Raw genomic sequence first — 27,476 nt, forward strand, 5'->3', positions numbered from 1 at the left:
CTGCTTCAGTTAACTCCAATATTTCAGGAGTGGCTACCTGATTAGCTTGTACATCATAAAATTCTTGTACAGCCGACTGACATTATCCATCGGCTAGGGTCTTAAAACGATATCATCTATCTGGCCGATAGACTCTTTCGGTTTAATGTTTTGTCTATGCTTTTTATCTTATCAGTTGTAGGGTCAAATTGACTGGCACGCTCGTGTTTTCTAAAAATTTAGGTTCTACACTGAAGTGGTCTTAGAGTGACCTTTAGACCTACGTGTGTGACTATTACACGGAAAAACATTTAATTAAGTATAGAAGATTTAAGAAGAAAAAAAATACTTAATTAGTCGGTGATCATTAAATGATAGGATGTTGTTTTTTTATATCAAAGCTTTTTCCTAAATGGAAACATCTACCTGCTATAGGGGAGGATGATATGGATTGTTAAAATGCATACAGATGTTTGGATCGTCAGTTGTGTTACGATGACGATGGATAAAATATGTACTGCCGGACTAGAAAATAGCATCAATGGAACGCTTTGTTCCTTAAAAAAAACAGATAATTCAGTGGAATACATGTGGAGCGGTGTTTACAATTGCATCGGCTATGATTTTGTAAGTCCTTTCCGATGGATGGACTGCATCAAAGAACACATACTTATCAGCATTGTCGCATGCCAACGCATCGTCCAAGGCACATAGAATTCCTGTCTCCACATATCCCGTGCCACAACATCCTTGCATTGAGTTCTCAAAACCTGATTTGATCGCAGTGAAATTAATATCTCGATTTCGATTGCATTAGATGATTGACAGTAATACATTAGACCAACATACACATCATAATGAACTTTACATATGGAAGCACATTAATATCCGGGGAAAACAAACTAAGTATATATATTTTATGGAAATTAACCGTGTAAGGTTTGATCCAAATTTTAAAACTCTAACCATCATTAGTTTCTTAAGTCATTAGTTTAAAAAATGAAAATAATATGACAAATTTATTTGATTTATAGATTTATTTTGACATAAAATTAGTAGTTAAAGTTTATGATTTTGATCAAATATTTTTTTGACCTGGGATTTTGACCAAATGTATATTATCATAACATATCAAAGATTTGCAATAGATGAGATAATTTATTACTCCCTCATCCCAAAACATATCTAAGAAAAACAAATGATTTGGATTCTTAAGGACTATGAGTTCTATTTGGTCTATTGGAATGAAAACATTTCTTTCTGACAAGTTGTAGGAAGAAAACATATGAAAAAATACACCCAAATTAAGGAACCTCTTGAAAAAATCCAATAGATTGATACATGCCTACATTCATATAAATATAAATTGAAAGTCCTCCAAACAGAACAAGCCCTAAAGGGTTTTATGGATATAAATTAACTAAGTGGGTGAAATTGAATAGTGAAATGTTATCATTAGTTGAAAAGAGAAAGTAGATGGAAGCGTATTTTTGCAATTCAAATTTATCCCACAACGAGTGTATTTGTTGAATACTAGTTGTCTCATTAATCATCTCATATTCAAATCTCTGTCCATTTTAGCCGTAGCTACCTTTCACTCTATACAATCTCCTTATTTAATGATGGTCATTTAAGTTGTTTTTATAACTATTTTGTCTCAACTGTACTTATATTGGATTGGAGACACTAAATTATTATGATTGATTGAGATAAGGTTAGGTTAAAACTAGATATTTTTAGAACAAATTTGAGTTCCAAAAATACTAGTCCCTCCATTTTATATTATAATATTTTTTACTTTTTCAAAATTAAACTTATTATGTTTGACCAAACTTATTGAAAACTAATTTAGTACTGTAGTGGTAAAACTTTATTTTTCTGTAATTTGGTTAAACTTTAAGTATTGGAGCTTTTGCAAATTTGCTATTGGTTTTTATATTGTAAGGATGTCACTCCAATGACAGTTCTAGTGGTAATTTTGTAATAACGATTTAAACGCAAATTTGCAATTGCCTATTAAGTATTTGAACATTTGTGAAGCTTAGCCAAGTTCATTAGAGGGTACTGACCATATTCCCATGGCTTGGCAATGATGTCAGAAAGGAGGCTGTATTGGTCCACATGCTCAATCTTTGCCCCTGGGAGCTCCCAATTGAGCTTCTTAACGACCCTCTTCAGCCTCGCGTTAAAGCCCAGCGCCGCCAGGTTGTACATCTCATTGCAATCCCCAGGCTTGTCAGGGTTGATGGTCCTCTCCACCGGGAGGCACCCGAGCGGCGGCAGCCCAACGAACTTCACCCGGCGACCGCCCAGCCGGTGCACGGCGCGCACCGCCTCCGCGGCAGCGTCGGCGAGGTAGACCTCGTACCGCGGAAGGCTGAACCTGTCGCCCCTGATGGGGAAGACAAAGTAGTTGTGCAGGAAGTCGCTGGTGCCGACGCTGAAGATGTAGAGCGCCTGGCTTATGATGTGGTTTGCTGCTGCCTCCCCTTTGCCCCACCTGAGCTTCTCTTTGTACTGCCTCAAGTGCTCTATCTGCTGGGTCAGGGTCATTGCCGACTGCAAAATATATTTATATTAATTACCAGTAATTAAACAAATTAGGTTCTAGTCTTGTTATAGCAACATCCTATAATTAACATAAGCTAATTTTTTTTTGAGTTTTCTTTGGAGATGCTTGTGTGTTTTTTATCATTGTTGATTTTATAACGGCAAGACTACGCATGCAGAATTTTACTCATAGGTTTTTATAAGCAAAACGATTTGGCCGATAAAAGAGTAATTGCGTATAGGGTTAGTTGGTCCGGGTTAGGGTTCAATTAATTGCTGTGTAAGTACATATCTGGTTGAACAGTGACAATACCTAACTAGTTTATATTTCACTGTTGAGTATTTATTTGTGTACCAAACAAGGTTCAGCGGACTTAGTATAATTTCTTGTTTTTGACGGGGTCATGAACAAATATATGGCCTGTTAATTTCTCTTGAGAATTTCAGTATATATGATTGTAATTCTGCCGACTAACTAATACATAGTTCCATGAGGTTTTTTAGAAGGTAATATTAGTATTAAATCTGAACTATCCACTGTTTAATGGTAAAATAGGTAAATCTTACCTGCATTCCACCTAATAAGTATGGTATGTTATTAACTACTATCCGTGCTATTATTAATTTTTTAAAGAAAATATCCATTTTGCAAATATACTCAACGATAATCCAATGTGTCATAGTGAACAGATGCTTAAATGACTTCGAATAAAGATGTGGTCTATATAAAAGTTATATAGCTCGATCAGATCTATAACTTTGTAAACTTTGTAGTTGATTATGTTTTTATTTAATTTCAAACATTGAAATGTGAAGTCAAAACAATAGCATCTTGTTTTTGAACAATAAGTGTTTTACAGTGTATTGATAACAATGAGTGTGTGTGAAAGATCCTGGGTTCGAATGAAATAGATAACATGAAACATGAGTTTTGACCGTCCAGTTTTTACGTGGAGGAATGAAACAATCTTCCCTAGCTTAGTTAATGTTCTAAAAAAATCACAATATAGTAAACGTTACATAAAAAATGTTCGTTCATTCCCTGGTTCCCTCAAGCACAAAACATACGTACCGTATATGAGTTATTTACTTAGAATTATATGTAGAAGGAGTCTCAATATGTTCTTAATTTAAAACCCTAAGCAAAAAGTATGGCTAGCTAATTAATTGGTGGTATGCATGATTTTAGTAGACAACCTATATTGTTATAACCTTAGAAAAATGAATAATTATATCCGTTAATTTTACTGGTTAAGAACTTACGATCACGCTAATAAATTACGAGCAGGAGCTAGGTCACAATACTAAAAAAGGTTATACTACTTACTAGAATTTGCGCGGTGACGTTGTCTAGGCCCGTTCCTGCGGATGCAAAGCTGACGCCCGACGCGAGGTCGTGGATGGTGCGGTTGGGGTCGAGGTACGCCGGCACGGCCGGCGGCAGCCCCAGCGCCTCGGAGACGAAGTCGACGGAGAGCCGCCCGTTGGAGAACCTGCCCGTGGCGAGGCCACCGGCGAAGTCTCGCCCGTACGGCGGGTAGTTGCCCCTCGCCATGGTCTGGATGAAGTTGTTGTTACCCGTGTCCGCCGTGGAGTCGCCGAACATGATCACCGCCGGGACTCCGCCGGCGAGCCCCTTGCCAGCAATCAACAAGACGTGCGAAACCACCACCGCCACCACCACGGCCTTGCCTTGTTGCGGAAACATTTTGGTAGTACAAAAATTTTTAATCGTCACTAGCTGGTTACGTGCTTGTGTTTTTTTTATAGTCATTGTTGCAGCTTTGGGATTCATGTGCCTGCCCATGCAGCGAGAAGGGCACGCCAACGATTAGCCGGTATTGTTGTTCATCCGTCCCCGAGGCGTTTGCTTTGCTACACACATGCAGCTAGCTAGCTACAAATTTTTGGTAAGTGTACGCACGTGATACAGATTAATTAATTATATATATATCTGATCCAATTTCTTGACGCCAAAAGCTTGCATGCTGATAGGATATATAACTATACGTACTTACTCATGGGTCTTGCATTAATTAATCCTCCTTGTTAGCTTAATTATGTGGCCGCATGCATGCATGCATGGTAGCCAGCGACCATACATAGTACGTAGTCGGTAGATCATCTGGTGAAGCTACCGCCGACAGCTGCTGGTCAGGGATTACGTTACCGCGGGGGCATCACTACTGCTTCTAGTGGTTCCGACCGTTACATCGTGATAACCCTGGCTAAACAATCTAAATTCATATTAAAATTTGGTCAAATTTTTAATTCATTTTTTACCGTCACGCGGTAGCGCGTTAACGCTTACCCTGCTGCTGGTACTTATCGGCGAACTATTCAATGTGCTAGCGAACGAATCAGATCGTCCAAGCTTAATTAAATTTCCACCCTAGCTTGTAACTTAATCTAGACAAAAAAGAGTCAAGATAATCATGATGGATAGAAATATAAACTCTATATTCACATGCCCATATAAATTAAATACAATAGTCTAGACTCAACTGAGGAACAACAAAACAAAATTAAAAACTGTAAGACTAAGCTTTAAATTTTCTTCCATCTTGCTTCCAATTAACTATTTTTTATCCAACAACAACTAGCATACTGCCTGTTTACATAAAAACTTCGATGGCAGAGTCGTCCGTCAAAGATCAGTCATCTGACGACCTATGCCACGTAAAAAAAACCAACATTTAAACGATTTTGAGAAGCAGCCCCAACTCCTACATCCCTAATCAACATCTCAACCACTTTGATTGGCTCTGTTTGATCAAAGATGTCATATAGAGGACGTAGGATTCATAAAAGCACGATTTAAAATAAATGCAGCAAATTAAATTATAGCATGTGCCTCTTTGGCACAACTTCAGTTTTAGTTTTATCTCTTCAGAAGCTGAAGCCCAAACAAACAGCTTCAACTCCATGCAAAATGAGTGGCGTAGACTAACTGATAAATAAAAGGAAAGCTAGTTCAACTAGCTTCACTGCTCCACTCTAGACTCCATTGCTAGAGGAGTCGGAGCCTACCAAACAGGACCTAAGTGCCAGACCGTGAGTGAGCTCAAGTTTTACCACCTAGTGCATTTCCTAACAATTATACTACGACTACTATAAGAAATAGCACAAGAAAAACAAATGGTAAACAGAGCGAAAAGGACACAGGATGATTTTTCTCCAAGGTATCGAATATCAACAATCTCCCCTAGCCCTAGAGGGAGCACTCTATTCGTGTTGCCTAAAATATAGCAAAAACGTCCCAAGAATTCAAGACCGTTCTTAGTCCAATTTAATTTCTCTATTTATTTCCATAATACCTAGTTGACCCTAAAACTTCTTATATTAGGACACATGCAGTAGATAACCAAGCTATCTACCTTCCCAAGTGCCGTCAATTGCATGTGGAGCAAGAACAAGAATGGAGGTTGTAAATGCCAGGACGAAAGCATTCAATTAATTAACAGGGATTATAATGTTTACAGATGGCACACAAAAGCTGCCTAACCTTACAAACATACAGGCACATGGCAAGTATTACATCCTCCAGAAAATTTCGCTCAGCTCTTTCCACCGTGTATGATTGCCCGGACGAAATCTTCACATGTAGTGTAACCACCAGAGAACACATCCGCCAAGGCACCCATCACATCAAAGGCCTCCTGCAAGTCCTCAGACGAGGTCATGTCTTCTAGCCATGAGAGCATATCTTTGGAGAACCCTAACATCTCCTTCATGTTTCCCAGTTTTTCTTTCATTATAATCTCCCAAGCTTCGAGGTTACCACCACTTGATTCATCTTTTTCACCGACCTTATGCGTGCCAGATGATTTGCCTTTTTTGAAGAATTGCTGAAGCTGCTCAATTAAGCCAGTGTACACCAGCATCGGCTGGACGATGGCAAAGAGCCTCTTGCTGTCGCCGGAATCAGCGGACGATCCTTCATCTGATCGGACTGCAGAGGAAGACGCGTCAGCAGAAAGCTTGAGGGTGGATCGTCCATGCTTGTGTTGCATGTAAGCATGGTAGATGCCCCTCTGCAGGAAGGCGGGGCGGTGCTGCAGCCAATTCTCATAGGACTCAGACAGCAGAGAATTGACCATCATGAACTGTACAGTCTCCTCCGAGGAACCTGAACCACCACGCGCTCCAGATAGAGCTGAAAGTCGAACAGGAGATTCTGGAGTTGAAGGTGAATTGGACAGGTAGGAGGCCACAGCCTTGGCCATGACATGACGTTGTTGGTTGGCACTTCCATCTACAAGATGAGAAGCCATCTGGATCATGAAAGGAAGAAACCGCGAGTTGCTCTCCCTTCCCCCACCTTTGCAGTCAGTGCTGAAAGAAGCACCTGTCGCAAACCTTGCCAACATCTAGAGAAATCAAAGGAACTCTGATTAGTTATGTATGTGCGAGAGGAATGTACAATGTAATACCTATATCAAGAAAATGTCGTGATAACAAAATGAAATTGACAGGCCCAATTCGCTTCATCAAATACAAGGCAATCTCATTATGGATTTAGGTTAAAATTTGGAATTGTATCAGAATATAAAGCTAAAATTGGCATGCAACCTACACAAGGCATAATAAGAAGAAAGAGAAAATCTAACAAATGTCATTGACAAATACATAATTCTAAGAAATATCATTGACAAGTGTGAGTTCTAAGAAGTGCTATCGTACAAACGAATTTGTCTAAAAAATGCCATCACCGTTAGGGTTCCGTTAACTTTTTCCGTTAAGTGCTATAGTATGAACAGTGATTTTAATGGTGGAAATGGATGGAACCATAACGGCGATGGCATTTCTTAGACAAATTCATTTGTACGATGACATTTCTTAGAACTCGCATTCGTTAATGATATTTTTTAGACTTAGACGTTTGTCAATGGTATTTTTTAGATTCTCTAAGAAGAAAGACCGTAAATTACACATTTCAGCTTTTCTTGTTAGTAAATGAAGCAAAACACGTTGCTCCAAATATATGTTCATTTTACTAGTATGGCCTCTCCCCACAGTTTTCACCAATGAGTAAAATAAAGCAAGGCCTATGAACATTGGAAACTAGAGAATGCACTTCGAGGGATATAATAACACAAAGTCACTGCCACGTACCAGAACAATGTCGTATGTTAACAAGCGGAGGCGAATTCCATCTGCTCGTCCCAGAGAATTCAATTGGTCCCAATACTGGTCGAGACATCGTGTGTATTGCCCCGGAGGAACAGATGGCCCCCTCAAGGGAAAGATGCAGTTACACAGCGTCTCATTATTTCTCAGGGTAGCACCATCCCATTCCTTTTTAGGGTTCTTCAGTGCAGCATCAGCTCTTTTAGCCTCCTGATGGCATTGGTAATGTATTATGTTGAAGTGGCTAACAGTAGTGTAGACACAGTCCCCACGGCCACTTCCTGAACTTGTCGCACCCAAGTTCACCCGTTTACTGAATGCATAGACTCCTAACATGTCAGTCGGCCTTAAAGTATACCCTTCTCTACAAACCATGCATGCTAACCCATCCTCCTCTTCTTCCATATCATCCAAGCCTTCAATTATAGGTTGAGAGACAACAATACGTCTACCTCCATCAGAAGCAAATTCTTGTCGCATTCCTAGCCCCTGGTGTATGAAAGGAAGGCAGAGAAACATAAAAAAAGTGGCAACAGTTACCAAACACATGTATAACACAAGACCAAACACAGAATGTTATACAGGATAACATGAAACCATAGTGGAAACAGTTACCTGAAGTAGCATTTCTCTTTTCTTGAGAGCACGGCGGCGCTTTTCATCCTTTGTAGCATGTCGCAGCTCTTGAATCTTCTCTCCCAGGAAACTATCACCATTATTTTCTTTGTTGGCAAGGGTATCCAAAAGATTTTCTGCTCTTGCACCAATTTCATTTTCACCTGGCACTCCTTCTAAAGCATGAAGCAGTGGCAGAATGTCTTCTTCATCAACACACTTCTGTGTAGGCAGATGACCCTTGGCAAGCCCCTTCAACATTGACAGTATGAGTGGAATGGAAGGCAGTTTTAACCCTGCTGTCCATTCTGCACTAGTCCTAAAGCTAGTCTGGCCTGCAGAAGCGAAGCTTTCCCTCAGGTGAACTACAGCAGCTTTTGTAATGCCCTTCTCTAGAATTATCTCCTTCAGCCTTTCACCGCAAGAACTTGTCTTGAGTGACTCTGAGACTCGAACAAAGTTTTCAACAGCAGACCTCTGAGTGGATGCGTTTTTTCTGAAAGTTTCATCTTTTGGATTATCTTCATGTTGCTTCTGCAACAGGTCAAACTCACTCCAGTCCATAAGGTAGGGCTCAAAATGCAGAACCAGAGCCTCCATGGCTGCTGGCTCCCCATAGGTCAAATTAGGTAAGATCCTTGCCACCATCTCCTCGTTTCTTTGTTGCTTGTTTGATTTTTTGGCACCATCAGGTGGGCATAGCCTCTCCAAAAACATGAGAACAATTTTCTTTGCCTGCTCACCAGCACCAGTCTCCTCAGTAGTTGTAAAAACGCTTTGCGCAATACTTATATCACTCTCATTAGCTTCCATTGTAAGACTTTCTACAATCAATAGAATGCCCTCAGCTGGCTCCATCGCATCTACTGAGAATGCACGCCTGGCTGTCTCTAGTAGCAAACCCAGTGCACCCAGGCGTAATAAGGCACATCTATTTTCACGGATTTTGCAGCAATACTTCAGAAGGTTAAGAACTGAACCCAACTCTTCCTGGTTAGATCTTAACTCATCTTCGCGTAGGCTCTGAAGAAAAAAGGATTTTAAGGAGTCGCATTAAAAATAACAGGATTATATAACAGAATTCAAATATCAATCCCAACTAAAGATAATATAAGCCTACATTATGAAATATAATTAGTAATTAATTGTTTTCAGATTTAAAATTTAGCATGATTATATGAGACCAGTTGACCACCTACGTAAAATAATTTGAAAGACATACTACATCCATCCCATAATAAGTGCCACTCTAGCATCCAACTTTTTGATGTGGCTGTCAAAACAATAGATGGAAATGGAGAAAATAACAAGTTTTGGAGTGACCAATGGCTGCAAGGGAAGACCATTGCTCAATTAGCTCCTAATCTCTTTGTTTTAATATCTAAAAGGGCAAGAAAGCAACGTGCTGTGGCACAAGCTTTGACAAATAGGAGTTGGCTTGCTGGCATCCAGGGGGGCTTTCGGTCCAGGTTCTTGTTGAATACCTGACCATTTGGGAGCTAGTAGACGATGTGTTGACTCAAAATGTCCAAGATCAGCATGTGTGGAAACTCGTCGCAAATGGTATTTACACTTGTAAATCTACCTATGAAGCCTATTTCCTCGGTTCGATCAAGTTTGCTCCTTGGAAATATATTTGGAAGTGTTAGGCTTGTTAAGTTGCATGCACCAACCAGTTGCACCTAAAAGCCTAAGCTAATAGGGAAAGGTGGACAATTCACTTTATACACTCCAATACTCCCCCTCACGCGAGATCCCCTCAAGTCTCGAGCATGGAATATTGGAGTGGGCTGTAATTATTTTATTTAGTTGTGTGCCAGCCAGAATTCGAACTCGAGACCTTTTGGCTCTAATACTATGTTAAGTTGCATGCACCAACTAGTTGCACCTAAAAGCCTAAGCTAATAGAAAAAGGTGGACAATTTACTTTATACACTCCAACAAGGCTCCCCTCTGGTGCAAATTCTTCATTTGGTTGTCTATCAATAATAGGTGTTGGACAGCCGATCGACTGGCTAAGCATGGGCTGCAGCACTCAGTGAGCTGTCCCCTTTGTGATCAAGGTGAAGAATCCATCCAACACATTTTGATCTCATGTGTCTTTTCTCGCCAAGTATGCACGGCAATCTTCCTGAGGCTGGGGTTAGCCGAGGTTGTGCCTCAGCCCTCTGCCAACCGCTTCCTAAAGTGGTGGAGCCAAGCAACCAAGAATCGGCCAAAGGAGGTGCAAAAGGAGATTAACTCTTTGGTGACCCTAGTGGCTTGGGAGATTTGGAAGCACCACAACGACTGTGTTTCCAATAGTGCCAACCCTAGAGTTGCGACGGTCTTACAAGTGGTAGAAAATGAGGGTTATTTTTGGTGTGTTGCAGGAGCTTCTGGCCTTCAAAAGCTCCTCAGTGGGATGGCAAGCCTAGGCAGCTAAGCTATCCAGCTGGTCTGGTGTGTGTGGGACTTGGTAGAAAGGGCTCGGGTTCTCCTACTTTCTATTTTGTTTTTGTTTTTGTGTTGTATTTTTGTTTTTTCTTCCCCTTAATGAAATGAAATGCAGCTCTCCTGGGTTTTTGAGAAAGAAAAGCATCCAGCTTTTGTCTCACAATATGTGTCATTCTAGCATTCAAATCTCCCTCCCACCACCCAACATTCAAATTTCTCCTCATCCTATCCCAACTACCCTCCCACTCCCAATTCCTCTCATTTAATAAGGAGCATTTAGAGGATTCTTCTGCACCACTAATTTGTCCTCACAATCCTAAGAATGCACTTGATATGTAACAGAGGTAGTAATACTTTTTAGAAAATATCTTAAAAATTATTAAAGACGTGTCTGCGTATTCCAGCCACAAAAAGATCTAGAATGAGGGATTAGGTGCAGAACCTAACATTACCCCTCACTTAGAAGTATAAGAAATGTACATCTGTTCAGATTAATTTCATAAGATGTTATAGAGAAGAAAAAAAACAGGACTAATATCTTAACATAATTTACCTGAATCATGCTTAATATAATTTCAAGGCCTCCACATTCCCTAACAGCACCTGCTATAGCAAATTCAACTTCAGGGTCTTGTGTTTCCTCCCTTTCATCTTCTAACTCTTTAATCATAGGCTCAGTAGCTTCACCATCTAATCCCTGAAAAGAAAAGAAAGTTTCTCTCTGAACACAGATCAACCAGAAAGAGGCAGGAAACATAAACCACATTAGCAAAATAAGTTCCAAACGCTAAGCACACTGCATCTGAATGAAAGGGTCTTCATCGTATATTAATTGGCAAAGCACATTAGCCTCACAACAGTCAGTCAATTCTTGCACATAATGTGCTTTACCAATAAATAAATAGTAAATTCTTTATTTGACCCTAGAAGTTAATCAATTCCCTTATTTGCATTGCAAAATCTGCTCTCACTCTATTGCCCTTCTGTTTGCCCAATAAAGCATCACAAGACTATTTTGCCCTTAATGACCATAATGTTTACATATTGTTTCCTAATATGTGCAAGCATATTTTATTTTTCTTGCTCACTGATAAAAACCGGTAGTACGATCAGCAAAATTAGATGCGACTTATTCTCCATAACACACATGCAGGTGTATATATATAGTTTGTGCTAATTAATTATCAAAAAAATGTATTATAATAGTTTTTCTATGTCACACGAATATGAAATTTTGTTGCTGCAAAAGCATTGCCACATTTTATTTTTCCTGGCTAGGCTACCACTTGAAAAATGGCCATTTCATTAAAAAAATTAAGTATAAAAGTAGTGAGAAGCCAAATAAGGAACACAAGTTGAAAATGGGGCGCAAAGAAGGAAGAGGGAATATCACAAGGGAAAATAAGGAATTTGGTTAACTTTTAGGGGCTAATAAAGAATTACCTCAGATGAATAGTAATACAATGGGACCATAGCATTCAGATGCAGCGTGTGTTCGGTATGCAAAAGTATGCTGGGAGAGGGCTTCTTTTAACAATGGAGGATCTAAGGTATTGACAGACTAATACACAAAACAGAACAAAATCGTTGTACATGTAAACTGTAAAGAAATTAAGAACAAATTTACTGACTATGAACGTTTGCATGTTGTTATATATTTTAAAAAACAATCATATCAACCAAGACATGTCAGAATTTTGGGATGAGTTAGTGGGTGGTGATACCCCCCCCCCCCCCCTCTCTCAAGGAGATTGCAATTGAGAAAGTAAATATTTGCTGAAGAAAATTATGGTCAATATGCCAGTTAAACACAAAGGGAATAAGTAATTTGTTTGTAGTAGCAAGTGTGTGTGCGAACAAAGATATTGAAACTATAAATGTGCCAGTGAATTGAAGGCAATGAAATCAAAGTATAGCCCTCAGAACTAACCTGCAGTCTGTAAGTGACTGTCATTGGCGGACAGTCTCTGACAGATGAAGCAGCAGACAGTGTGCTAGCATTGGACAAAGAATGCTGAGTTTGACCATGGTGCTTTCTCCATACTTGCTCATAGACTTGGGAGATGCTAAGGTCAAGTGAAATTATATTCCCAGCAACCAGTAACTCCATACCATAGTCATCCTCTAAAAGACCAATCAAATCAAGTTGATGGCATATTTTATTTTTCACATCTCTCATCAGTGGGCCAATCTCAGCACTGGAGTATGGATTCCTTGTCATAGAGCCCCTAATGAATTCTTCTTGAGTATGTGCTTTGTTTAGAATTAGAAGATAAACAGGTTCAGGCTTTACTGGGCAAATCAAATTGCAGAGTTGCTCCAAAATAAACTGCAAAGATTAGTTCAAGATAAGAGAACATCACAGTAACAGATAGTCCCATTTTGTTGTAAGAGTTGATAACAAAGAATTCAATTAAGCACAACATAATACAAAATAGAATTTAAAATTCACCAGAGATGTCCGTCTCTTCTTTTCCTTCACATGCTTTTGCAATCCAGAGATGCAAGCACGAATAAATTGGCGTTTGTTTGCAGTACTCTCTACAAGCAAGCTATCAAGAAGGTCCTTCAAAAGTCTATTGCAGTCATTAATTAACTTTGTCTTTTGCACAACTAGCCCACGGATAACCAGAAAAGCCTCCAACACATCAGATAATAAATTATCACTCATAAATCTGCAGCACAGGGAAAATTATAAATACAGAAAACAAACTACATGGGGGGCGCGTGTCTACAAAGCAAGAAATTAGGTTGGACAAGCAGCGTATATGAAGAGTACCTTGCTCTAATATTGGGAATTTCAAGAAATTTGTTGAGAAGCTCAACAAGCTTGTGGAGAATGAATCCTTGTGAAATGTCAATGCTAAGGCTTCTCTCCTGTGATTCAACATTGGACACTTCTTTTGTTATCAAAGAACATAATGTGGTTAAACAACCACGAACGGTTAAGAAAAGACGTGAAGCTTCTGTATCAATCATTGTCCCAAGTAACTCAAAGTACTCTGCAGCACTTTCACCAGCCAACAGCGTTCTAGGGAGTAACGACATAAGCAAGTTCAGTAACTGAAACTGTCTGGATGAGTTTGATGGGCATAACAAACTTATGAGAGTGCATATTTCAGATCTTATTGACTGAGAGCACGAACTTAAGATCAAATCTGACACCCAGGAGCCCAAGGAAAATTTTGAGAAGTCACCTTTAGATGACTTCCGACATGCACGACGCTTCCATCTGAGTCCATATTTTAGAACCAGGTAATCAGATTTTTGAGAATCATGACGTGTTTTCTGTAGTCCTTTCACTGCTTGTGATACTTTATACTGCCTCCTCACAAAATCAAGATAAGATGCACCACTCTCCCATTCTGAATAGCTGAGAAGTGAGATATCCTGTCCTCTTCGACTGCCATCTGGAATCTTTCCTGATACCTCAGATTGTGTCCTCGAAGTGGGCACATTAGTTACTGAATGGCCAGCTGTATCATCATTCTTTCCTTGCATCAAGCTAGATTTTCCCACACCAGGCTCTTTTTCACCAGAATCAGATTTTGGAGGAGTGCAAGCCTGAGAAATGATTCTCAAACAAGGGAGAATAATATGCTCTGAAATTGCAGGGTGCTTCGCTCCAACTTTAATAGAAGAGAACAACAATTGAAATGCAACACGAAGTCTTGCCTCCCAAAACTCATCCACAAGAGCACAGGTCTCTGAAAGTAAAAGTAACTCTTCTCGTGTAGATTGCGAAATATCCATGGAGCGATGGTGCTCAAGACAATAGATCACCTTCTTCTGAATTAAGCTATTCAGTTCCTGAACTGCATCTGCATCACCTTCAGAGAAGGAAGAAAGCACAGCTCTTGCAAGAGTGCGTGCAGTTCGGGGGCCCTGATGAATGTTGTTTTCAAATAACTCTGATAAAATGCCAGCACTAACAAGTTGCTTCCTGCAGCTTGCATGCTTGGACAGCACTTGTAATAACTCCAAACATTGAGTAACAAACGTGGTACTACAGCCATAGCAACTACTTGGAGACCTTGGTATTGAACAAGCTGGTAATGCATTGGTATCGTTAGAATTCTTCTGGTGCAGATATGTCATTAAAACACGGCGCAGTCCTTGTAATGTCTGAACACTTTTGCTCACTGAATCAAAAGCTGCTTTGCACTTTTCACCATACAACACACCAAGAAGTGCAATTTTGCGATTTACCTTGCCTGTGGGCCCAGGCAGAGACACCATCATCTGCTGGACAGCATCTTTCTGTTGTGAATCAATCTCCTGTTCACCTATGCTTGATACAAGTTTGATGAGAGGCTTCTTAAATCCCATCAGCTGCTGGTATCGTCTATGAGCATTTTCTGATTCTGACTCAATTGCTGCCAATCCTTTTCTCATATCATCATCATTTTCCATGTTATCAAATGAGAAGCTTGGTTTTGCCATGAAATGGAATTCAAAACGACCATATTTACTGTATCCACACTCATTACAGAGGAAAGAATCAAGGTTTTCGTAGTTAATATTTCTACATTGTCTACACTGATATGCATTTTCATGACAATTGCTACAGATGCCATGCTTATCAGTTACAGACCTGCTACACCGTGGGCATTGCAATGACTCAAGGGAAGATGCTTGAAGATTTTCATAAAACGAATCAAGCTCAATCATGAAATTGCATGCTGTGATTGGGATGGGGAACTCAACTTTCAATTCTGTCTGATTAAAGGTAAGATGACAGCTTTTAGCACGCTTCCAGAGAGACCAATTATTCTTCAGTTCTGACAAGTCTGTTACCGGCCTGTTGTTGTAATATAGATTAAGCACTTTCACTGACTTTGACTTGCGAGCATCATAAACATTCATTGTCACTGACTGTATAGTAAAGCTTCCAGTACATTTCACTATTATCCTATTGCCGGTGAATTTGGTCTCAGACTTCAGACTTTCAAGCTTCATTCTCGAGTATGGAACATCTGGGCAACTGCAGGTAACACAAGGCTCACTCTCCAAGTAATAGCCATCAAACTCCACTAAGCAACTCAGTGTGTTGTATATACGGGAGTTTGGATGATTTGCCAAAAGCTCATTTTGTGAATGAAGTGTGTCAAAAATGCAGCTTATTTCATCAGATGTTAAACATTTATTCAGAAGTTCATTGTCACTTTGCTTTGCAGTAGAATCATTAGCTTTTCCTAGTAAACATGTCATGAGGTCAGTGTACTCGATGATATTCTGCCCATACATGGGTAGATACTTCACCTTGTGCAGTAGAGTTGTTAACATGTTCTCCTTAAATGAGCTCTTTGCATGATACCACAGTCCAAATAGAACACTTTTGGCCTCATGGCGCACACTTGTTGAGTTCCATTCTAATAGGAATGTATCAACAAAACGTTTCAAGACATCGCCATCCTTACCTGTGAACACTCCAACAACCTGCTCCATGTCCATGCAGGTTTTTTCTGAGGATCCTTCGGAGCAATCATCACCTTTCCTCTTCTTTTTTGAATCTGACGACTGTGAGCTAGCCCTTGTAAAACCTCCAATATCTCCACTCTCTGCTTTCTGTGCACTATGGTTAGCATCTTTTCCTGAATAGAATGCTAGGTTTAAAAGCTTGAGAGTCTGGATAATACACTCTTCACTGAAATAGTAAAAGTTGTCCATCAGAAAAGGAAGAAGATCCAAGTGCTTCAAGCAGAACTTTTGCCAATTTCTTGGCCTTGATGCAGCCACATCACAAAGAGTAGACAAACATTTTATAAGCTTAACACTTCTCTCATAGGGCACGGGATTTCGAAATCCCCCAGACTTATTGATGATTTTATGAAGTTTCTTGACTTCATGTGAATGTTGCCATGAATCCCTGACACTATAATAATGAGTCTTACTGCCACACAGATGAAGAAATAGCCTCCTTGCATACCTCCGAACAAACGTTGTATGAGCATTGCTGATATAACTGCAAAGAACATCTTGATATCCATCCAACTTTAGATCCTTGGTGTTGGGAACCTTGCAACTTTTATCTTTCTCAGCGGTTTTCTCCTTTTCTGGTCGAACCATGCTATATACAAGCCTGAATGTATTCTCCAATAACAGTTTGTAGTAGTCCATGAACAGATCAGTCGGATGGGACTTGGCATATGAATCTGAGAAAAAAGGAGAGAAGTTTCCAGCTGGTAGCTCTCTCCGTACTGTCAATAGGGATCCGCAGCCTGAACTAGAAGAACCACCTTCACCATTTACGGAAGATGACTTAAAAACATGAACAAGTTGCTGCAGTATATCCATCAAATAATTTAGAAAGGATTGTTGCCTGAGAGCAGAACAGGCACGAATCAACTGGGAAGCAAATTCATTTTTATCATGGTCACCACTGGAGGATGGAAGAGTCATGGTTGCTACTTGGACATGAACAGGACCCTTTTCGGTCAAATCAGAGCTCCCACCTGACTTTGAATGAGAGCCATCAGTCCCAGGTTGATGCCAGCTACGGAACATTAATGTAAAAAACATGAAAACAAGGATAGATACTTCCCCAAAAGAACACCGTGTTTTCACAGGAAATAGCTTACTTATATTGATTTCATCTATAAGCCACTTCACAAACTTTTCTAAATCCAAATTTTCAGGTTTTGTGCTATCCATGAAAGGTCCGCCAACTGCAGAAGAAAGTCTGTAAAACAGCTGCATTATAGGTATAGCCCGAGTGCCAGTTGTGGTCTCCATCCAGCCACTAAGCTCGTCAATTAGACAGCTAAGTAGCAGAGAGTTAATGGCACGTTTTGATGCAGAAATTGATACCGTTCTTTGTTCTGGCATGGAATCATGGAAATCTACAGACTCACTTGCATCCAGTACATGAATTGGTGATGGTGAGGTCTGGATACTTCTGTTGGCAGGAGCTTGGAGGACATTAGGATCTGATAGTTCATTGACTGAGAAATTAATTTCATTTCCTTCACCCCCAAACGTATCAAGCTCAATTGGTATTGCTGACATGGGATGGTCTCTTGAATGTGGTGCAGGTAGACGATCTGCATCAAGAATCTCATAGCAGGTTTCACATAGGTCAAAATCTGGACATATGTTGCAGTGCCACCTTCGCCTAAGTATTGGAACAGTGGAACAACCATCACAACAATATTGCACCGATGATGTGGCAGGATCTTCTTCAATCATGACCTGAGAATTTCCAGTGGTTGGAATTGAAGCACTTGCTTTTGCATGATGGTCAGGAGCATCATCATTAGCTATCATTGTCTGCTTTGGGAAAGGGACTTGGAGAAACCGTGATGAAATAGCCAAACTGAAAAGCCAGCCACAAAAAAAGAGGAAAAATCCTGAGTGCTTGTAAGACTACAACAATACTAGCCCTGTCTCAAAAAGACTTCATTTTTAGCTCATGTTGTTTGTCCAACAAGGACTTCATTTTTTGACCAATTATTGCATTTTTTGACAAATGCATTAGGATTTGAAGAAGTCATATGCATTGGGGTTTGAAAAAGTGAAGGGCATTCTAGTCTTTGTAGACTTGTATACATATATGTTAGATGACTAAAAATGAAGTCTTTAAGGCAGAGGGAGTACTAGTTAATGTCAAAATGCTCCATAGGCAATACAAAAGAAAAAAAAAATCACCTGCTAGAAGTCTGAACTGCTTCATATGGTGCAAATAGTAACTTCTTCAATAAGGCAACCGCAGGTGCTACTGATACTCCAGATTTTTCATTTGAATGTAAGGCCAAGCATTCAGCATAGCTATAAATAAATTCCACACAGGGTACAACAAGGCTATTTATCGTTTGTGTATCTGGCCTGTCTAAATCCAAAATACCCCAGAAAACTTGCATTAGACCATCAACTAGTCCAGTGCCTGCATAAGACGAGGATATATTAGTATTTACAATTTAGCAGATATGCCAATTTTACCAGCCATATGTTGATACAGCAACAACATTCTAAATGAAAAGACAGTTGCATTTACAGTGTTCTACGAATATACTCCCTCCGTCCCAAAATATAAAAAATTCTAGCATTCAATTTTTTCCCAGAATATAACATCTCCAGAGCAATCACAACCTTACACATTTTAATTTACCCCACCTAGTTCCTCTTTTTAACCAATCACAATCTTCCCCCATTTAATCCCCACCTACTTCCTTAGTAACCGTGTCCAACCCAAGAACTTCTTGTATACTTGAGTTGACAAAGAAGCACACTCAAGAAAGAAAAGCCAGCAATAATCAATTCATTGCTTACTATCTTTGCAGTTAGATATGATGAAAACTGCCAGAGAACTCATGGATATTACTCAACAAGTGTACTCTTCACAATCGCTTACCCTACCTTTCTTGTGACATTGCGGATAGCATACAGCTTACCCAGAACAAGGAGACATACAACAATTAACATAAAGGACACAGCGTGTAGCTGGCTTCTTGTATTGATAGATTGAAAGATATTAATGCACTCCAACAAGATTTCTATGCGCATGCACACAGAACACAACACAAGACAATTTGGCAGCATTTAATCATCAGTAAGAGCAGATTCGTTGAGTATATAGGTTTAAATTAAAAGGCAAGGGAATTTTTTCTTACTCTTAACTGTTTTTGGCGTTGAGAATACTAAAGGGACTTCTTTTGTATGGTTTTCAGATCATAAAAAAATTCACTTGGATTGGCAAAGATTCACTATGATTAAATCAATTCTGCAAGACCAACGTCCTATAATGCTTATGAAAAAGTTTACAGCTTCCAGTAGGAATATCACTTTTTCTTATGTCTACAGTCCTTGACATATAATTATGGTCCTAGTTTCGTTATGTGCATTAGTAAAATATTAACATCATCATATTGGAATCATGATGTCAAAGTCAAAATTTCACGGTGAACACTAATGAAGTGATGATTTTAAAAGTATGAATGGTCAAACTTTAAAAGATTTTGAATAGAATGCGACAAAATGACTTAATAAGACTGATGGGAGTACGAACTTCAGAAAAAAAAGTAAATTAATACCATGGGTCTCAAGAAAGGAGGCCAAGTTTGATTTCCTGTGCATAGCAACTTTTGACACAGTGTGAATCTGGGCTATGAATTCTTTTGTAACCCAACTGGATGCGGCACCTCCAACTCCTAGTCTTGAAGTAATTGCAGGAAGCGATTTTATTACCCCTAGAAGGCGCATGGTGTCCTTAACCTGAGAAAAAAAAGTTGAGTAACTTAGAAATATAACCACAAGTCAAAAGAAAACAATAGCACCATATAAATATTAAGAACCATATGTAAAGATACTTGGTGTCTTTACATGATAGTATATTTCTTTCTTCGGGAACACGGCCTGAAGGACACGGCATGCAGCAGAATGTAACATAGGCTCCCTGTCACTCTGAAAGATTGTTTCCAACAAAGATCTGCATTTTAGATTGTTAAGTTCCATATCTGCATCAGTTGTATCTGTACAGGAACTTGGTTGGCAAAGCAGGTATATCCTTGACAGGATCCTGAGAGCATCTGCCAAAACCTGCTCCTGGATAGGAGCAGCTTGCATTGTTTGAGCATGTTTTCCAGACTTTCCACTAGCAGAACTACCACCTAGGACATGCGCTTCCATATCAAGTGCAGCATCCATTTTTTCTTTCCATCCAAATTCATCTTTGGCACGGCCATACACTTCAATAGAATCTAACCGAGGAATAGATGAACCATCGAATGTCCGACCAGCAATAATTGTGAATTCTTCGTCAGCCAGGAGTGATTCAGCAGTAGTGAACGGAATATCATACCAAGATCTCATGCCTTCATCCAGCTTAATGACTCTGTGGAAAATTGTGATTTCTGAAGGGATATTGCTAGGAGATGTGTTACCCACATGGATTCGGCAGCCAACCATGACGATATCAGGGTTTGGATTTGAAATATTTACCTACAGCCAAATAATAGAGCATGGATAAGTAATCAATGTCAAGTACATAGTAGTAGTAAAATATAAGCATAAGCTAGCCCCATGCAAAATAAAAATCACAGTACACCAATGGGCTAATCGAGACATGTAACTTTCTACCTTGAAGCCAGCAGATGTCAAACTTTCCAAATAGCCATCATCTGAGCTCAGTCTTTGTTTGATGCTTTCAGAATCACCACTTTTGGTCGTGTCACTATTGAATTTCACATCAGATGTGATGCAAGTCGTCTTCTCAAAAAAATCAAGAGGAAATTCTGGTTTTGTGCCAGCATAAGCTCTACTGCTAAGGATACTGCTGCCCAACTTCTTTGTCTGTTCTGCAGTAAGGGTTGTTGAACTATCACTTCCATTAGGTGTATGTGAATAAATATTAAGGCTTCCATCATCATACAAGAGAAGACAATGTGCTTTATCTTTGGATAAAGGCTTATATGCGGCAATGCCAACAAGTGGAGCATTTGAATTACTTGCATGCCTCATATTGTATCCAAACAACTCATGAGGACCTAAAGATACAGCAAGAGGAGTGTTTGATTTAAACTTTGATAGGCAAGCAAGAGTCCCACTGCCAACTATTAGCTCTCTCCAACGGTACAGACCTGCTGGCTTGGATTTACCATCTTGATCATTCTCACATATGTAGGACAATTCAGTAATTGATGAAGAATCAGCATCCAGGCGCCCCATGAAAGTTGTGCCATCTTGATGAGACACAAATAGAAGCCTGTAGGTTGATGAGAAGTACAATGAGAGACCTTTGTGCATAGATACTGCATCTTTCACGAAGACTGTATCAGTCAATGTTTTGGCACCAACATCACCTGCCAATGCAACACTCAACCTATATAAAAGGCCTCCTTCAGAAAGAACAAGAAGCACCAATTTTCCCATTGATGAGGGAACAAGCGTGGCATCAACAATTATATCATCAGCCACAGTAAAATAATGCAATGGGCTAATGTTGTCCTGCGAGAGATCATATATCTTCACAAACTTGTTCGTTACTACCATGAGTTGCACCTGAGAACCTGGAACCCAATCCACACGACGAATATATGCTCCTTGCAGAGCAAGTTCAATTGCAAGCCGATCAGTTACCTCACCACGACTATTTAATGTTAGTACTTGACAATCCTCAAGCCCAGCAACACATAGGTAATGCTCTACTAATGGATTGAAAATCAAATGAACAATTTCAAAGCGAACTATGTTCCTGGAGAGAGGCTTCACGTTTGTTTTGTCTGCTGTAATAGGAGCTGCAGTAGGCTGTCCAATAATTTGTCCCACATCAAATATAGCTACTTTATCCCCTTCTCCAACAGCAAGCTTACCTCGAATGCTGGTACTTAGCAACGATTTAGTAAGAGACCCATTTGCAAGATGTGACTTAAGTTCCCTTGAATTTGGATAATCTGCTTTTATCTTCAGGTCCAGCGATCCACTTTTGAAAGCTTTCTTCAGTTGAAAAATATCAGAAGCTTGTGCCATGAGCATATCACTTCCTAAAAATACTTTCCTGTCCTTCAAAAGATTGAGCTCTCTTTGGCTAAGTATCATGGGAAGCAACTTCTTGCAAAGTTCAAGCATTCGAGCTTCAATATCAAGATCTTTAAGAAATACAGGAAGCTCATCACCAAAGCCTTTTGGCACAGATAGCTTGATGCAATTATCAGCTTCAACTGAGATGTCATCTTCAAAATCAGAACCACTGTCTGCAACATGCTCCATATCCTCATGATAAGGCAATATTGGCTGGAAGCTGCTCGTGACAGGAGGTGATACACTAGAGGTACCAGTAAATTTACGAGGTTTCAAGCACTGACAGCTGCTTCCTCTAACACCCCCAGCTCCACAGTCACAGAAGAAACGGCTTGACCGGGAATAAACAACACGATGCCCTCGATGGCACACCTTGGCACAAACAGAACAGCAACCCTTGGAAACAGTCAAATCACATGTATAGCAGAAGTACCAATGTTGTTCCATGAAATTGCTACCACTGGATGTAAATGTGCACACTTTGGTTGCAAGAGCTCTTTCACTGTTTCCATCCTCTTCCTCATCTCTATCAATGCTGACCAATTCCCCATCAGATGTTCCATCATCTTCATCTTCCTCACCGGAGCTAGCATCACAATCAACAGTGGAATTACTTTCTTGATTGGTGCGAAGAACAAGACTGCCTGAATTCTTCAGTTGCTTTGGGATGAGAGATCCTGAACCAAAACTGTCCCCAGAACTTTTAGAAGAAAGCCTCTTAAGTGCACTTCTGTTTAATCCAGCATCACCAAACACTGACTCCACACAAGTAAACATAAACTTCAAAGTATGAAGCAAACCCTCATTACCAACCATATTCTCCATCAGTGTGAGTGTTTTTTCAAAGAGCTGCTTGAAATGTGATTCCTCAGTTGACAGTTGAGAAATAAAATGGAAATGTGCTTTAGCAGTCTGAAGGTCACATGACATAAATGCTCTATCAAGTAATAAGAGCATTGAGTCAAAGAGGTGATGCTGAAGCTCTTTGGCCAGTATCTCAGATGAAGGGCAGGTAAGGCGCATAAGAAAATCCATTGCCAATTCTCTGAGTGTTGTAGTACCTGATGTAGTACTATTGGTACTTTCAATCTTCACAGAATGACCCAGCATTCTAAATTCTAGCCAAGAAGAAAAGCAGGACACATCCATTCCAATAAATTTGTGTTGCAACTTCTGCTTAAGATCAGGACAAAGACCATCATCACCTAAAATATCAGTAAACAAGTTAAGAATCTTCAAATTAACCTGCTCAGACTGGCATTTGTCCAGTACATCAATAAAAATGGGCATATCAGCCTGCTCGGGAGCAAAAAGATTGTTTGCTCCATAAGGTGCTCCTTCTGCATCACCAAGGAAGAATTTAAACACGTGTGTTTTAGATCGGAGGTCTTCCACTAGATCAACAACTGTAGAAACCATAATTTCTTTCACAACATGATCCATGCTTTCTTTCGAGTTGATGTCCGCCAGGTACCCTTCTAACTGCTTCAGAACAAATAAGTCACTATAACCAACCAGATCATCCTTGTTGTCAATTAGGCTCATAAATATAGAATCACACAGCTTGTGGATAGATGTGAACATTCTGTCTGACTTTATAGTCATTACCAAACTAAGTAGTTTGGATTTAACACCAGCACCAACTAGATCTCTGTCATCGGGCCACATGATCTTTATACATCCATTGAGTGTGTTTATGATCTCATTTATCACCAGAACACAAGAAAGGATAGCACTGTTGTTGGACGCAGAATTCAATGGGAATCCATGCAACAAACACTTCAAGAGAAAGTATTCTTTCCGTCCATCACCCAATTTCATAGCAACTCGATCAACCCTTGATGAAAGGTCAAATAAAGGATCCAGCATAATGTTTGAACCAACTTTATCAAAGAGAAGCTGATGCTTGGATTTATCAAATACAGAATGTTTAAGCAGCCAGGAAGGATAACAATGATCCTTAGATTCCATCCCTTTATGGAAAAATGAGATATATGCTTCCTTGAAAGTATGAAGATAAGTCTCCAACAGAGATGACAGGACATTTAAACAACGTCCACTATTTTCACTTATGTATGGAAGCAAACTCTTCCCAAATAGTTCTGCATCATGGACCAACTGCTTTCCGTGCAAATCAATATCAGGTTTCTCACTTATTTGGTGCCCCCAAAAACCAGAATTAATGAGAGACAGAATAAGAGAAAGCCATGCTCCTTTCCTGGGGAAATCCCAACTTTCTAGCACACTTGAACCACAACGAAGCTCAGAATGCAACAATTCTAGGAATCCAAAAATAACAGAAGGCAGATTGGAATCCAAAAGTGATGAAGTATCATCACTTACACTGAGAGCAAATGAAATGAAAAGGTTTACATCAGCAAAGTCAGGATTCAACAGACCTTCGTATCCACCATTGTAACCTATACCAGAGAGAGTGCTCCAGCAAATCAAAAATAAGTATCTCTCCACAATGAGATCCTCCATCACTTCAGCTTTCTTACCCTTCCAAACACCAAGAATTTCAGAGATTGTTACACCCAAATCAGCAAAGTTCAAGCCTAAAGCTTCAAGAGCAGACTTATCAAAATACAATTCAGTATGAGCTGGAGTCACATCAATCAATTGAGGGAATAAACTACTAGTCAAAGCATACTCCTTGATGGTATCAGCAAAAATGCCCTCCACAATCTCAGTTGTGACGGATGGCAAGCAATCGTTCATGGATCGTGACTGGCCTTCTTTCAACATAATATCTCTCATTCTGGATCGTAATCTCATAAGCAACCATGACGGATGTGTTACCGGATACAACAACATATGCTGCAAGACAAGCAGGAGTCTTGACAGGAGTAAACCCCATCTTGTGAGTCCAGATGCATTTACTCCAAGTGGAGGCTGTTTCATTTTTTCTAGGGAGGAAAGTACAATATTGATCAAGTCAGCCTTTTCTGGCCCAGTTGTTGAATGGAATGCCACCAAAAGAATTTCCAGGTGGAAGGCACAAGGAAGAATTTTGCAGAAATTATTGAAATCCAATGAGCTGGATGATTTATCATTTGCTTTCTCCAAAAGATAACCAACATACTGAACAAAAACTTTTCTTCCAAGATTATAAGTAGAGCTTGTCCCAGAGATGATAGCACATGCCACTAGAGCAAGCGTATAATTGTTGTAAGTATGCATCCCATTATCAGCATTAAACACTTTATCCACAAGGTCCTCTCTTAAAGACGCCGGGCATTCATCAGAAATAAGAAACATCTGGAGAAGTTCAAAACAAGCTGTGTTGATATGCAATGAGCTAACCACAGAGAATGATGTTGTAGCATTGCTTTCATCAGAGCAAAAGGCTGGACACTGAAGTATTGAAAGAAACTGTTCCAAATGATTGCTGTTGAACTTCCTGCAAGCAATCATATATATAGCAGTGCACCATTCAGGGGAGAAGATGGACATCTTCATAAAGCATATCAAGTCAGCAGCTAATTGAATAGGGCCATGCTGGCTGCTAGAAGGGCCACTCCCTAGAGAAATCGGCTGTTCAACACTGTCAGCTACTCCTGTGGAGCGGGCTTCAGCAAATAAATTTCCAAACAATGCTTCTTCCTCATGACTAGCCACAGACTCCAACTCTGAAAGAGTAACTTGCTTCATGCAACTCGACTGCGTCTTTTCAAGTATAGACATTGATTTTACTCCTTCTTCATGGAGGAAGAAGATAAGATGTACCAAATCATCCAACCATTGCTCTTCTGGAGGGAAGATTAGTTGTAGATACTCGTCACATGCGTATTTCTTCAGCAAAGGCACTTTCTTTGAACGAGTATGGCAAAACAAACTATCTATCTCAGAATTGCATGAATAACCTATAACATATTTGCCAGGTCTGTCCCTGTCAACACGGCTTGTCCAACGTTTGGTATCATTAAGAAGTTTCAACACATATTGAACAATGTGGGGTGAATAAGCTAAAGGGGGCATCAAGCAAGCAGCAGATTTGTCATATTTCCATTTTTCAGGGCTGAAAATTTCCAACAGGGAGGCAAGTACGCATACCTGTACTGTACAACAAATATCACTGTTGCAGAAGATAATATGAATTAGCTGTAGAAATTCGTCAAGTATTTGCAGCAACACAGTTCCAACACCATCTCCAGAGAACACTCGGTCATGGTTAGAGAACTTGAACTTAAGTCTAAACAACACTGGCAGACTATCAGTACATCTTGCTACGGAAGTAAGAATCATCGTATCAGAAGTGTCACAAGGAAATTCCATAGCCAAGCCATGTACTAACTTCAAAATTCTTTGGCCAAAAGACAACCTCATGTTGAAGTTTGTATCTTCTATCACATCCAAAGCTGGAGATTGGCAAAGCTTCTGAACCAACGTAAGAAGGAGCGGTATGCAATTTAGGTGAACAACTGCAAAGTGCTGCGCTATTGACAGAATTCCGTTTGGGGGCACTGTGTACAGTGATTCAGTATTCTCTGCAATAACATAATCTTGCTGTAAACATTCAGGTGATAAGGTCAAACGAAACCGTTGCAGATCATCTCCACTGTTTGAGCAATTGAAGCCTGATTGTGCCATAAAAAAGATGATCAGCAAATGAAGCACCAACTTGCATAAACCTTGAGTTACATTTGAAGGGACAAGTTCCCAGGAGTTAACCTTTTAAATAGCAGAAATACTTCTCTTGAGGGCTGACCCACTCAGAATCAACTTGGACAGAAGACCACTGTTCAATAACATCATTTACAACACTGGGTTCCAATGAGTAAACCTTGCTAGGAATCCCTTTAAGCAGCACGGATTCCATGAAATAGGCAACTTCATTCTGAAAAGATGCAAAACATAAAAACAAATGCTAAGTTAGATATTGTCAGACACTCAGAGACTTCCCAAAAATGCAGATTAAAAGTAAGAGAACAGGATCAGCATGGTGATAACACGAAGTGATCTTTTAGGTCAACACAATCATTTCCCCAAAAAAAATCAAGTCCATAGAACTTACCAGTAAACCATAGTCATCGCAAGCATATGATGATTTTTCAAGATACAATAGGCAGAATTCCAAAGACCTCTCCACAATCTCCACAATTGTTGACTCCACTTGCTCCACTAATAACAAAACATGCAAAGGAAAAAAGGTGAGAAACAGATTGGAACTTTGCAAGTTGCCAGACATTTGTTTCTCGAGGAGATGATTAACATGTTCATGGTGACTCTTTTAAAATGGTCCTAACAGT

The 27,476-nt window shown here is 39.7% G+C and overlaps 2 protein-coding genes across 2 annotated transcripts; both read right to left on the reverse strand.

The window, feature by feature from the left end:
* Nucleotides 1-420: 420 nt before the first annotated feature.
* On the reverse strand, nt 421-4,237 carry LOC102705281 (GDSL esterase/lipase At2g42990-like). Its single transcript, XM_040527532.1, has 3 exons — nt 3,857-4,237; nt 2,049-2,538; nt 421-749 (listed from the first exon to the last, which is right to left on the reverse strand). The coding sequence occupies exons 1-3, from the start codon at nt 4,235-4,237 to the stop codon at nt 556-558; spliced, it is 1,065 nt and encodes a 354-aa protein (XP_040383466.1). The 3' UTR covers nt 421-555.
* A 1,580-nt stretch (nt 4,238-5,817) lies between these two features.
* Nucleotides 5,818-27,343, reverse strand: LOC102706034 (auxin transport protein BIG). The gene is made up of 13 exons (XM_015840785.2): nt 27,242-27,343; nt 26,899-27,064; nt 20,785-26,804; nt 20,029-20,646; nt 19,740-19,920; nt 18,358-18,592; nt 13,490-18,025; nt 13,163-13,385; nt 12,641-13,039; nt 11,264-11,407; nt 8,275-9,297; nt 7,645-8,148; nt 5,818-6,899 (listed from the first exon to the last, which is right to left on the reverse strand). The coding sequence occupies exons 2-13, from the start codon at nt 27,044-27,046 to the stop codon at nt 6,087-6,089; spliced, it is 14,844 nt and encodes a 4,947-aa protein (XP_015696271.2). The 5' UTR covers nt 27,047-27,064; nt 27,242-27,343; the 3' UTR covers nt 5,818-6,086.
* Nucleotides 27,344-27,476: the final 133 nt, after the last annotated feature.

This window comes from Oryza brachyantha, chromosome 9 (assembly GCF_000231095.2).
Source record: "Oryza brachyantha chromosome 9, ObraRS2, whole genome shotgun sequence".
Classification (NCBI taxonomy): Eukaryota; Viridiplantae; Streptophyta; class Magnoliopsida; order Poales; family Poaceae; genus Oryza; species Oryza brachyantha.